The sequence below is a fragment of the Mixophyes fleayi genome, chromosome 11 (genome assembly GCF_038048845.1).
Source record: "Mixophyes fleayi isolate aMixFle1 chromosome 11, aMixFle1.hap1, whole genome shotgun sequence".
Lineage (NCBI taxonomy): Eukaryota > Metazoa > Chordata > Amphibia > Anura > Limnodynastidae > Mixophyes > Mixophyes fleayi.
The window spans coordinates 26,499,751-26,514,077 of NC_134412.1; the positions used below are offsets into that span (position 1 = coordinate 26,499,751).

General features: G+C 39.3%; 1 protein-coding gene across 1 annotated transcript in view; it reads right to left on the reverse strand.

Moving 5' to 3' along the window:
- Window positions 1-573: 573 nt before the first annotated feature.
- The window catches only part of KASH5 (KASH domain containing 5), a 52,481-nt gene continuing 38,727 nt past the window's right edge, over window positions 574-14,327 (reverse strand). Inside the window, exons 13-17 of the mRNA XM_075191553.1 lie at window positions 13,430-13,546; window positions 7,541-7,624; window positions 4,995-5,131; window positions 3,330-3,419; window positions 574-2,266 (exon numbers count right to left, since the gene is read on the reverse strand). Of these exons, the coding sequence (XP_075047654.1) occupies window positions 2,062-2,266; window positions 3,330-3,419; window positions 4,995-5,131; window positions 7,541-7,624; window positions 13,430-13,546 (633 nt within the window). The 3' untranslated portion in view covers window positions 574-2,061. The remainder of the gene's footprint in view (window positions 2,267-3,329; window positions 3,420-4,994; window positions 5,132-7,540; window positions 7,625-13,429; window positions 13,547-14,327) is intronic.

A 14,327-nucleotide genomic window follows, 5' to 3' on the forward strand; every position in this document is an offset into this window, starting at 1 on the left:
ACAGCTAGTGTTTAGTAAACATTTTAGAATGGAGTTTATATATAGTACTTCACAGACAATAACAGTAACTTAATGCTCAGAAGAAGGAATCATTTCCAAGTGAAGTTTTGTTTTTAAAGGAATGAACACAATCATTTTAATAGTGCAACATATTTAATCATAACCATAAACTACTGAATAGGTCAATTTTGCAAATTAAATCAACTTTGCTTCCAAATAAAAACAATGCTTTAATTTTTTTCTAAAAACATCTGGTATCTGAGTTAGAATGAAGACATGGCCTGTGACTAGTAATGCACACAGGAGCGCTCCCCTTATTGTCAGTACCTGAAACAACAATGCTTAGGGCAAGATGAACCATTGCATAGCAAACACTAGGTTCTGTTTTGGGTAAAGCAGAGAAAGATTTTTAATTATACATGTAAAAATGATTATATCAAAGTGTCACACATTCCTTGTTGCATTGCTATTAGTTATAACGGTGTTTTGTACTTTAACATCTGTGATATCACTTAAGTACTTCAGGAGAACACAATTACCTAGAATTACACACACACACACACACACACACACACACACACTGTAGAGAAGCAGGATATTATAAGTCACCTAGCTGTTTTGTACTTTATGTACAAATATGTTTAGCTTAAACATTTTTATAGTGTGAATTATACTTTCTCCAGGTATATTTGGATTTATTTCTTACATATTCTCTATCTATTCCATATATTCAGTAAAACAACTTTTTACAAGAAATGGACTAATACAGAGCAATGTAATGGGGACTGGTAATGTTAATTACTCTAATGCTAATATCTAAAATGTTTACTTTAGTCCGATGTTGTTGCATAGTGTAATCTGTTCATTATAATATGTGAAGGTGAGTTTTCAGCAAAAACCTTTGGGTGAAAATGGTTTAATGGGTGAAGTTTATTTTAACTTACAGAATTATTATTCCAAATGTTCTTTTCTGTAAATGCTGTGCATTACCAAGTCTTTCTAGTTCAGCACAGCTAACAAGTTACTGGGTGAAGTTTAGAAATGCCAAACAGTGATGGCACAGAGCTGTGGGTTGTGCCCAACTTCCTGAAAACCTCGACAGAATTCTCTCTGCAGGTTTACAACAGCAACACCACCGTATCTGGCCCCATGTAACCTTTACTAACAATTCAGTCTGTAAAAACAGCCTATGCTGCTGAACGGAGGCTGAAATGCACTTTTGTACAAATTTAAAGAAAGACAACCGTGCTGCTAATGGAAGGAAGGGAAATACCTAGCCAATTTATTGAAATAATGAGGACAAATCATTATACTCGCACAGCAGATAAGATGGAGGGGATGCCTGTCCTGGAGAGTGAGCCCACAAAACGGTAGATTTGAGGTAATAGTACCCAATGACACTTTTAGTTTAGCTGTATTGCCCCCACATCCTGTTAAGTGGATACTGCTTAGGACATCCATGAGGACTTATCTCCAGCATAATTTTGGACAAGTTCTGTGATTATTTCACTAACCAGGAGGACTGGAGTCAACACCAATTTATATGCTGGTAAATGTTCCTCCTGGACTTTTGCAATTTGACTAGTTATTTTCCTTCTTCCATAAGGAACGTGTTGTTTTATGGGAAGGGGGATTTGTACCATCTGCCCAGAAGTTAATGTGTTAACTAGAGTTATTAATGGTGGCAGGAGTTTCTAGACTTAAACTCGGCACCGCAGATTAGTTTTATACAATTTCCTTTTGATTGGCAGGATCTATTATAGCCTCCTTGGCTGCTTTTGTTGTATTTTCCATTGAAGCACATTATCTTTTAACTCCTCATTTTAGTATGGCTGCAGTCATTATGGCATTACTCGAATTACACATATTAAAATGCTCTCCTTAAATTACAGTGGCAATGTTATGTAATGCCTCATGGCTTACACTAAAACCGTTTGTATCTAAAAGTATTTACTTTTCTGTTAATAAGCTATAATGGGTAACATTTGATTGCTACAGTATTGTGTTTGCACACTTTGGTTGTAGTTTATGTTTAGTACTACTAGACTGTAAAGGAGGACTTTAAATTGGTGGGAGGCTTAGATGTTCCAGCTTCAGGTGAGGCCTCAGGATTCCTGCCATAATGGTCCAGATGTGCTCCCCTGACCAGCTTGGGAAGAACAGGAAGGTGTAAATAAGAGTCATCAGCAATATCCTTGGAACTGTAAGGTTAGATCTGAGCCTTGTCGTGAAGTGAGAAAAGGAGCAGACTCCATCGGTACATAGCCTAAATATAAAGGGATATATATATATATATATATAACACATACATACATACACACATACACAATGTACACACACACACACTTGAAGCTTTGCTTTGACAGCAAGATATACTTCGACCTTATATTTTATTAGTAGTGATGTCAATGTTGTGTCGCATGACTAATCATGAACGTATTCCAAGTTGGAATACATAACATTTTATACCATCTAAGCTTCTGGAGATCACTAGTACCTCAAACTAGAGTGTAACTGTCCTTGTCTGGACTATTGAGCAATAAAATATCACTGCTTGAAGATTCTGCCTGAAACTATTCCCTGCTTGTATCCTGTGATCAACAGATAAGAGCTTACACTCTAATCTGTACCCCGGCTATCCTGTGTTGAACCCAACATCTCTGTGTCAATGCTCTGCCCGCTACCCAACAGTCCTGATCCATAGTAAGCGGTCTGGAGATACCAGCCAGCCCACAGCAAAGAGGTACTGCAGCAGCTATACCAGCTACCCAGAAGTAAGCGGTTCTGGGCACCGTTAAAGGAGCCTAGTGGTGGCAGCTGAATTCTCCTACAACTATTGCGCATTTGGCATTCACAGTCAGCGAGTGTCTGTTGACAAGGTGACACCAGTAGGAGTGGTCAGTAACAGTCACTTAATGATGGTGGAGGAGAAAGCCAGACAAACTGTGCATGAAGAACATCCCTTCATCCTTTCCCTACAGACCGAGTGGTGAAGTAAGCCCAGTCGGTCACAGTTTATAACTGGCGCTATATAAATAGCTGATGATGATGATAACTTGGTAATAGTAAATCATACATAAATATCAGATTTGCCTCATATAAGCAACTTGTTTTGTTCCAAACTGAAACATAAGGCAAAGGAAATCAAGTGATCTAAAGTATGCCAGCTGTAACTATTTGAGTCATCCAACTTTCTCTTAAGCTAACGAATGGACAAGTGGGAGGTGATTTGTAAGTATGTAGCCATTGGTTCTCTCCAATGTATATTATGTAGTAAAATTGTTTTCACTAACAAGGGATCACATATTTCTAAATAAACAGCTACTTACAAAGACAAGGGTTTGTGGCGCATCCGATTCTGTCTGTGGTGTGGTGTCAGCTGGTTATTCACAGGTAATAACGACCACTCTATAGGAGACCTGTTTGTTTTGGAGAAAGTTTTGTATCACGTTGTCTTATACTGTATAGTCCTACAATAACTTCCATCCTTAAATTCTGTAAAGTGTGCACCTTTTCTTATAATACAGATTTAAATTTTGAATCATGAGCAACATTTAAAATTTTGCCACTGAAACGCACTTGCACACCAATACAAAACATGTTGCGTGCTTGGAAGTTGTATTTATCAAAGGAAATGTAACTTGCAATTTTCTTACCCGTTGCAATTTGCTACACTCGTAAAAGATGATGTTGCTTGGGTTCATGATTTCTAGTGGCTTGTTTAAGAAAATGTGAACTTTTTGTTTGTTTTATTATGTTAATGCAATAAATTTATAGATGATGTGCAACATTTTTATCAAAGTTAAATGTGAATAACAATCAGTCGTTTCTTTACAATTTTTTGTTTGTCTGTTTCAGTAGGCTACTGAATCATAAATGTATCTATACGGCTAAGTAGACACTGGAGAATTTTCTGACCAATCTGTTATCTACAACAATTGTATCTACGACTGAAGGTCCGACCGGTCAGGCGATTAATGCATACACACTGCACACGATTTACCTTCAGATCTGTGCGCTTCATCTGGTCCTATAATCGTTTAGAGAATGACAGCACAATATGCATTCACTCATTCCTGTCACACTGATTAACCGCCTTGTTATAGCTATCCACATATCATAACGAATTTCATTAGCTTCTGTGACTCTGCAACAAAATATTCAGTCTCAGAATGAACAAATGATTTATTCTAACTACAGCACTCTCTACATTTAGTCACCGGGACATGTTCATTGTCGGCATCGCCTGCAAAGACCATGGGCTAGAATTACTAAGCTGCGGGTTTGAAAAAGTGGAGATGTTGCCTACAGCAACCAATCAGATTCTAGCTGTCATTTTGTAGAAAGTACTAAATAAATAAAAACTAGAATCTGATTGGTTGCTATAGGCAACATCCCCGCTTTTTCAAACCCACAGCTTAGTAAATCTAGCCCCATGACTCTGTAAACTCTATGGAGATCGTGAGTGCATACACACTACGTGATCGGAAGGTAATTGGAATGAGATTATTAAACAGTACAACCAACAAACCAACCAAATGAAACGTCAATTGGCCCTTTAGAATGACTATCGTTCATCGTGTAAGTACACACACTAATGCGATATGTGGCCGAGCGGTCGTTTATCGGGTGATTGGCTGATAATCGGCAGAAAACCTCCAGTGTGTACCCAGCTTAAGACACAGCTTAAATCGTTACACAATTCTCAGACACGGTCAGTGATAGACTTGCCTAAGCAGCAGTACAATGAATATACCTACATACAATTAGATTTTAACACGTACACAATTTATATTTAGCATCTGCTCTAATATAAGTATCTTGTCTCTAAGGCCCATCTAAAATAACAATTACAAGGTACTTATGTTTGAATAATTTGCTTGCTGAAGACCAAATATTTATACAAATATAACTTAAAGTACAATAACAATCACGCTCTAAATCTCGGTGGGAAACACTGCATCATCTGAATAAAAGTACATTTTAGATGATACCTTGGCGATAGGGGCATCCCGTTGTCAGCGTTAGTCTGAGGAGCCCCATTGATCTTGCTTGTGTATGTCTCCCACGCACACTGAAGCTGGGCCAGGCAGCTGAGGCCCTGAAGTAAGATACTGCGCTGTTCTTCTAGCTGTCATGTTACAGAGTGAAGCAAAAATATGGACAATGTTTGTTTAGTTAAACGAAAAAGTGAAAAAGACTAAAAAAGAAAAACTAAACCCCAAAGACCTTTGGGCATATTTACTAAACTGCGGGTTTGAAAAAGTGGAGATGTTGCCTATAGAAACCAATCAGATTCTAGCTGTCATTTTGCAGAATGTACTAAATAAATGAAAGCTAGAATTTGATTGGTTGCTATAGGCAACATCTCCACTTTTCCAAACCCACAGTTTAGTAAATCTAGCCCCATGGACTTTAAAAGAATCTCACGTTAGAGGCATCTATTTATAAATGTTACTAAAGTGCTCCCAGCATAGAGTGACATTGTCACTGCTATTCTGACTTTCAAGAAAGAAAAGTGAAGACATTAATGTCCGCTCTCCTTCAAAACCTAGAAATGCCTTCTGGGTTTAGTTTCACTTTGAAATATTGTAAGAGAAACATTAAAGAGATTCAGTTATAACTGGTTAAAATGTGTATTTTCCCTATCAGATAAGTTGCAAAGTAAACTTGTATTAGCTGCTCAGCACTTCTCCCAAGTATAACCATACTTGCCAACTCTCCCGGAATGTCCGGGAGACTCCCAGATTCGGGGTGGGACTCCCTGACTCCGGGGAGTGTATGGCAGTCTCCTGCATCTGCCCACTTCCTAGTGAAGTGGACAGAATTAGGTCCAAAATTTGGCCCCGCCCCCCCGCTGTAAAATGACGCGTTTGCGTCATTACATCACGAGGTGCGGGACCAAAGTGACGCGATTTTCGGGTCCCCACCCCCCGCACGCCCACCTCCCCCCAGCAGCTCCCGGACGCCAACTAGAAGTTGGTAAGTATGAGTATAACATTGCAGTGTAGAATGAATGCATGACCTACAGTGGTGATTGCACTGTGATGGGGAAAGGCTGGCAGTGTGTGGCTTGGAGGGACGGGGCTCACAGCAGTAAGTACCACAGCACAAGCTGTTCAGGGAAGACATCTAAAGCAGCAGATTGTGATGAACTAACAGTCATTGTAGGATAATTATGGCTATACTTATTTCCTCTTTGTGTTTGCTGGGCCAATGGGACCCAGTAACTAGAAACACAACCTTATAAATACAGTCACAATACTGCTGAGTGCACTGGTGACGGAAGTCCTACCCTGTCTTGCCCGCCTTGTCTATAAGGGAAAGAAATTAAAATAAAAACTTTATAGCAAAACAATACAATTATTTAAAACTAAACAAAAAACAACAGTATATATTGGAATTCAGTGAAATGTTCTTTCTCCATTAGCCACTTGCTCCTGCGGGCTAATAATATAGTTTTAAATACCGTATTCCCTCGATGCTCCAGTATCTACTCCCTGATTCCAGTTCTCATGTAAGGCTGAACTGTTTCATTGTTACTTCTAACTATAGAGCACAGCTAAGGCAATATTTAATACTGTATATATTGTATGTGTGTTATTGTGCTTCAGAACAAAAAAATAATCCTCAGGTGTTCTACCTTGTGAACAGCGGCCTCACTAGGAACCAAGGAACCAACCCCACTGTAATAACACCTAAAAAAACACAATACCTAGTCTTGGCGCTATCCACAAATAATCAGGATGAAATTTTACCACTACATTCTTAAATGAAATATCAATCAAGCTCCCAAAATATAAAGCAATACAATAAATATTTCACGTGAGGTCACAATAAAATAATGTTGCAAGTGTTGTGTCCATCAATCAAAGAACCTAAATGTCGATCAGATATTGATTATCAAGTAAAAAGTCCATACTGGTGTAGATTGGGCTCCAGAGGATCCATGTACGTATTCAAACCATCAAAAGAAAAAAAAATACAAAAAGAAAATATACAGTATACATGTGTTTATCCAATTGACATTTAGGTACTTGATTGTGTGGTTTTTTAAGATGTTATTGTGCTTGTTCATTTATATGGTTACGTCACACATCAATGATTTTTACTATCCTTAGATTTTATCATACAATATACTTTATCCTCTATATAGTTACAATGTTACTGGGGGCATGGACCATAGAACTGGGATTCTGTGCTGGATTTATGTATACTAGGGAATACGATGGAGTGTTGCTGTGTTCTGTGGTCGTTGGAGCTGCTCTGCATACTGGGGTCTTGGGATGTATACTGTATACTGGGAACATAGGAGACGTCATATATATATTGGGTTCATGGAGTAGTGTTATTAGAGGTGACAGAGTCGTTGCTCCATGTTTGTACTGATTGCATAGATCTTTATGTTTTTTCATCTGTCAGTGCAGCAAAATGTGTAAGGCACAGAACAGATATAACATGTGCCTAAACCCCCTCTATGGACAGAGGCAAGACATAACACCAAAGTATTTAAGAGAAAAAAAATATATAATTGACTTACTTTACTTGTGATTGACTGGCCAGGTGAAGTGAATCCATGTAAGTTAGTAAGTAGCAAATCCAATTCTTGCTTAAGCTGTACAAGCTAAAAGTAATAAAAAAAAGTAGTAAAAAAATAAATCTATAATTTATGTTTGTGTGTGTGAAGACAAAGAGGAGCATCTTGTTAGACAGAGGGAGGCTAGGAAAGTAGTCAAATGTGCAAAGGCTGAAGAGAGAATGGCCTAGTCAGTGAGTAAAGGGGGCAAAACTTTTTTTAGGTATATAACTGAAAGGAGAAAAACAAAATGAAGAATAATAACACTATAGACAGAGAGTTATGGTCTTGTTGAGGGAGACAAGGAAATAGCAGATCATCTTAATAATTATTTTTGCTCAGTATTCACTACAGAAAGAGCGGGGAAGGGGCCACAGTTAAGTCGCAAGTATATTCATAAAAATGAGGGAGAGACAAGTACATTTACAGAGGAGAAAGTCCTAACAGAGCTCTCAAAACTGAAAGTGGATAAATCAATGGGGCCAGATGGGATAGATCCAAGGATACTAAAAGAGCTTAATGATGTTACCAGCACCCCTTTAACAGGATTATCAAATCAGTCACTAGCTACAGGAGTAATTCCAGAGGACTGGGAAAGAGCAAATGTAGTGCCACTGTACAAAAGTGGAAGCAAGGAAGAGGCAAGCAACTAGCGACTAGCAAGCCTTACATCAGTAGTAGGGAAATTTATGGAAACACTCTTAAAAGAAAGAGTTGTAGAATATCTAAAATCAAATAACTTACAGGATCCCAAACAGCATGGATTTACTGGGGGGAAGATCATGTCAAACAAATCCTATTGACTTTTTTGACTGGGTGACTAAAGTAATAGATAAAGGGGGGCCGTAGATGTAGCTTATCTATACTTTAGTAAGGCTTTCAACACTGTTTCCAGACCTTTAAATAAATTCAACATATATGTAGAAAAAAAAGTTAATCTGGACGGCGCACCATAAGTATTATGACTAAACAAACATATAGGTTACGAGCCGCAGTGAACCGTGGCTTGCCTCCTTCAGCTGCGTCCTGACTGTTGTTATGACAGCCGGGACGCAGCTGGATGAGGCGAGTCGCTCTGTCCGGTTTTTGCCGTCGCGACTCTCACTATGGCAACGCTGGGCAGCCGTGCGCGTGCGGATATTGTTAAACAGCCTGCGGGCTAATTTATAATTTCTTTATTAATTAGGCAGCCTCAGGGGATACTTGAAGGGCTGGGCTCTGATTGGTAGCTTTCTATATTTAAGGCAGGGAGGGCTCGCCTCCTCCAGCTGCGTCCCGGATGTCACTTCCGTTTTCCGCCGTCCCTACCGTCACTATGGCAATGGTTGGGAAGCTTTCTAACTATCGCCGCATCCCGGTAACACTGGGCAGCCGGACGAGTGCGCATATTATTAAACAGCCTGCGAGCTAATTAATAAGTTGTCAATTAATTAGGCAGCCTCTGGGGATACTTGTAGAGCAGGGCTCTGATTGGCTGCTTTCTATATTTAAGGCAGAGAGGGCTTAGCCTCCCTGTCAGTTATAGCGTCCACCGTCTGTGCTGTTTGCTGACCTGCTATTTGTCTCCTGACTTTTGCTGACCTCCTGTTGTGACCCTCGCCTGTACCTTGGTCCTTGCCTGTTTTACCTGTTGACCTTTGCATGAATACTGGACTCCGCTGTTTGCTTGTGGCTCTGACCTCTGCTTGAATACCGATTTGCCTGTCTGCTATGGACCCCTGTCCCAGATCACAAGAGATGCAATGAGCTCCTGATGAGCAAGTTGACAGTGGAAGTGTACCTGACATGACGGCAGTCCCTCCTTCAGTTTCTCAGGCTACTGCTGCTAGGAAAAAAAACTAAGCTTTTCTAAGAAACCCAAGGATGATTCATATAATTCAGCAGAACATCTTGACATTTGGTCTGATCTAAAAGAACTGCCCAAAAATTGTGACAGCTCTGTCAACTACAAATTCCACAAGGAAGGCCTTTACTGGCATTTAGATCAAAGTACAGAGACTTCTGTAATGGTGGATTCCAGCCAGGATTAATTAGCATTGAGTAATGATGATGTACACACTGATGAGGGTGAGGATGATGACAATATAGATTGCAGGTGATGGGATCTAGCTGAGAGAAGGAAGCTAGCTGATGCTGGAATACTTATTAATATTTGGGTAAAATGACATGTTGGCAATTTTATGTTTTTCTACAGTAAACTTTCACCTTTATTAAAGGTGTGTTTTTTTCTTTAAAAAGGTAAAAGCATTTTTTTACATTTTTTTTTTTACATTTATGTTACAGAGACTTCTGTAATGGTGGTTTCCTGCGGGGTAGAATTAATATTGTGTGAGGATGATGTACACACTGATGAGGGTGAGGATGAGGCTGAAGATGATGACAACAACATCTTGCCACTGTAGAGTTCATTGACAGCACTGTTACCTTAGCTGCCTTAAGCCCATTGTTAGCTTGTTTTGTGGGGGCCCAAACAAACTAAGCAGTTCAGCCACAAAAGTGGCACTCCTTGTCGCTGAAGTGCTTGGTTTGTTATAGTGTGGATTTCCTTTTTAAGATCCAACATAAGGTTGGGTGGGAGGGTCCCAAGGACAATTCCATCTTGCACCACTTTTCCTTTCAGCTACCACTGTGTGCCAATGTTACTGACATGTGTTATAAGTGCTGGAGTTTGTTTTCAATCATCCTTTCAATTGCTTCTCTCTTGTACGTGTGACCACATACTTTGTTCATCATGTCCATTTGTTTTCTCAGGTCTCTTAGCTGTTCTTTTAACTTGACATATTTATCATCGTGCCTCATAGTGTCCTCTGTATTATTCTTCTGAAGTGCAGTGTATTTCTCGTGTACAAGCTCTCTTAAATCTGGAATCTCATCCAGTGGGTCACATTTTAATTTAAGTACAGTCTCCTTAAATTCTATACATTGGTTTAAATCTCTGTTCAATGCACTGTATTCCAAGATGATGGATTCCATGCTGCCCACATGTTCCTTGATACAGTCTGTCTGAAGCAGATGTAATGCCACTCCAGTTATAATATCCATTCCTGTGTCTATATAAGTTTGGCAGTTCTTCAGGGATTAGAGGGAGGTATCCAGGGAGGAGAAGGAGATCAAAGATGCAGTACGAGCAGACATGGTGTAATAGTGTAGAGTTCATTGACAGCACTGTTGGGCTTAAGGCAGCTAAGCTATTGGTAGCTTGTTTTGTGGGGGCCCAAACAAACCAAAAGTGGCACTCCTTGTCGCTGGAGGGCTTGATTTGTTAAAATGTACATGTCCTTTTCAATATCTTACATAGGGGTGGGTGAGAGGGTCCAAGGACAATTCCATCTTGCACCACTTTTCTTTTCTGCCACTGCTGTGTAGAAATGTTTCCTAGATGTGCTAGGAACTGCCCTGTGTTTGTGTCATTGCTCTTTCGCTTAGCATCCAGCCAGGTCGCTGCAGTCTTTGTCCGAAAGTGGATGAAAATAATATTGTGATTGAAGTTAATAATAATATAAGAACAAAAAAGAGCAAAATTATGTCATTTTAGCATATTTTAGCTATTTTTCTAAAAAATACAAATCCAAAATCAAAACCAAAACCAAAACAAGAACTTAATCCAGATCCAAAACCAATACACAGGGGTCAGTGAACATTTCTAGTCTTAATGTGTATAGTTTAGAGCAAAGAAGGGAACAGGGGGACGTGATAGAAACTTTCAAATATATCAAGAGTTTTTACTGAAGAAGGAAGAGAAGTATTAAAACAGGAGGACATGTAATGTAACTAGAGGGAAAAAGGTTCAGAGGAAATCTGAGGAAAAACTACTTCACAGAAAGGATAGTAGAAAAATGGAATTGCCTCCCATCAGAGGTGGTAGAGGCTAATACAGTAGAGTAATTTAAACGTGCTTGGGATAGACATAGGGATATCCTTACAAAGAATTTAGGATTATTATTATTATTACCATTTATTTATATAGCGCCACTAATTTTGCAGCGCTGTACAGAGAACTCACTCACATCAGTCCCTGCCCCATTGGAGCTTACAGTCTAAATTCCCTAATATAGACACACACACACACAGACACACAGAGAGGGAGACAGACAGAGAGGGAGACAGACAGAGAGAGACTAGGGTAAATTTTGATAGCAGCCAATTAACCTACCAGTATGTTTTTGGAGTGTGGGAGGAAACCGGAGCACCCGGAGGAAACCCACACAAATACGGGGAGAACATACAAATTCCACACAGATAAGGCCATGGTCTGGAATCTAACTCATGACCCCAGTGCTGTAAGGCAGAAGTGCTAACCACTAGGCCACTGTACTGCCCTCAAATAGGGTTTGAGATTGCCACAGGTTAATAGAACAATGGGCACACTAGATGGGCCAAGTAGTTTTTATCTGCCGTCTAATTCTATGATTTTATATATATATATATATATAATTTTATTAGCTAAATGGACACAGAACAATTACTTATGGAGATTGTTAGCGGAGGAGGAGGTCACATAAATCCACACATCCAGATTATGGCCCTCCAGTATGGCACACCCTGGCACAAGTATAATTGTATCTAGTATGGGGTGTTACACCTTGTGTTGTCATTTACTAAAATCTGCCATATATATTTAGATGCAACTGCGGTGTTGTCCTTTAAATAGTATATATATATATATATATATATATATATATATATATTGTAACAAAAGGAGGCATTTAGCTGGCAATATGCAGAGAAAGCAGGGAAGTAGAGTAAAACATTTGTGCAGTAATGCACCTAGATTGAATGTAAAGACCTATGTATGAAAAGCAATAGTTTGTTTGGTTTAATTTACATGACTTGAAATCCTTCCTCTCACCAAACAGACAGGGTGTGTCTGAATTACAGAGCCAGTGATGGGCGTTTCCTTTTAAAGAGAAGGTGGGTGTGTCACCTGTCCATCAAGCTAAGGCTGGGGGAGGAGTATCAGGTATAAAAGCTTGTTTATATCATTTGTGCAGGGAGACCAATGCTGGGTGAGCTGGCTGGTCCTGAGAGAGAGCTGGACTATGTATAGCTAGTGTTTAGGGTCTCCATGATTGCTGTACAAGTATACGGTGTCAAACATTTACAATCCTGACAATAAAGCACCATAAAAAGGAAGTTGTTGTTCGTGTGTGCTTCTGCAGTAGCGGGCTCTTGCCACAATATATACACACACAAAGAATCCCTGAACCTAAATATACAAATGCGGATTGCTAAGATATAAGGTTAATAACAAAAACAACAGAATAGGATATTATATACCCACTTCTGAAGTATTAACATCATGCCTGTTGAATCTATATTGTGTTATTTGTATTGTATGTATGCATTTATGTATTGCATTATCTTTGTACCTTTCCGTCTGTTTTATATCTTTAGATAACTGGAATGAATAAGATGAATGAATGTTTATAAAGATAATACAGTATAGTGAAGTAAATGATAGATTAGTATTCATTTAGCGATTAACACATAATGGTGGGCTATCTGACGTGGAGATCAATAGATGTGTAATACTTAGGCGGTATATAGCCTTGTCAAACAGAAGGATCGCGCAAGTCACTCTTACGGATCTCTAGTTGGGATGTGTAAGCATAACAACAGGGATACCTTTTTTACAGTTGGCATGGTACAAGGCGAAAGCTCAAAAGGTTGTGTGAAATAATGCCTCTAAAGTACATCTGAGATGTCACGAGGTCGTATTATTTGACGTGACTAAAATAGCGAAAAAGACGCAAATTGCGCTATATCCCAATAATTAATTAGATTAGTTATTAGTAAGATCAATGGCATTGTATCATTATTATGGCGGAACACAGGATCCTATAACACTCTCACCATTAATTCTGCCTCTGTCCAAATGTCCTCTGCCGTCATGTCGGGATGCAGGGAATTTATATATCCAGATATGCCACACAAAGGGTTTGGAAGCCCAAAATTTGGATTCAGTCTCCACTGGGAGAAAAAATAAATACACCATATAAGCATGTGTTAAATTTGGCATGGACATATACACCAATTAACCTCCAATAATGCGTAATTGCGAGCATCTGGTGTTTATTGGTAATTAAATTTGGAGCAGCTATTGTGTAGATGTATGCAGACAATGAATGGGTGATATATAACATCTATAGGGCTCGTTTACAAATATATGCTGAGAAAATATTATAGTAGAAATGCATGAAACCGAACACGCTCTTTAGACATGTTTTAGTGACGTGTTTTTAACACATTTTACATGCGTTGCAGTTTTAACAGTACAATCCATTTTGTACTAGTATTGCGAGTTAAATCATGATAAATGTAGCGCTGGCAGACACAGACGTCTGCACATGCGCATTAGGGAACTGTAGTCAACCAGCAACTACAATCCCAGGTGTGCACTGAGCTGCTGCCGGAGGATTCAGTAAGAGCTTGCAAAAGGGAGAGGGGTTAAGGTGTGAGAGAAATGACTTTAAAATGGGCAGTTGGAGTGCAGCAGTTGAAAGAGATGAAGGAGTATGGAAGAGAGCAAGAAAAAACAGAGCTGACTGAGAGTGAGTGTACTCTTGTACTAGTGCTTGGGCGCAAAACAGAGGGAGCAGAGAGGCAGGACAGAGACTCTGTGAGAGTACCAGAGGTCTGAGAAGAGGAGGGAGCAGTATCTATTAGACCCCTGTATACAGAGGAGCGTTATTAGTAAATAGGAGCTGTTGGTGAGGGAAGTACCCCCCTGTCAGTTGTTTAACGTAAAAGT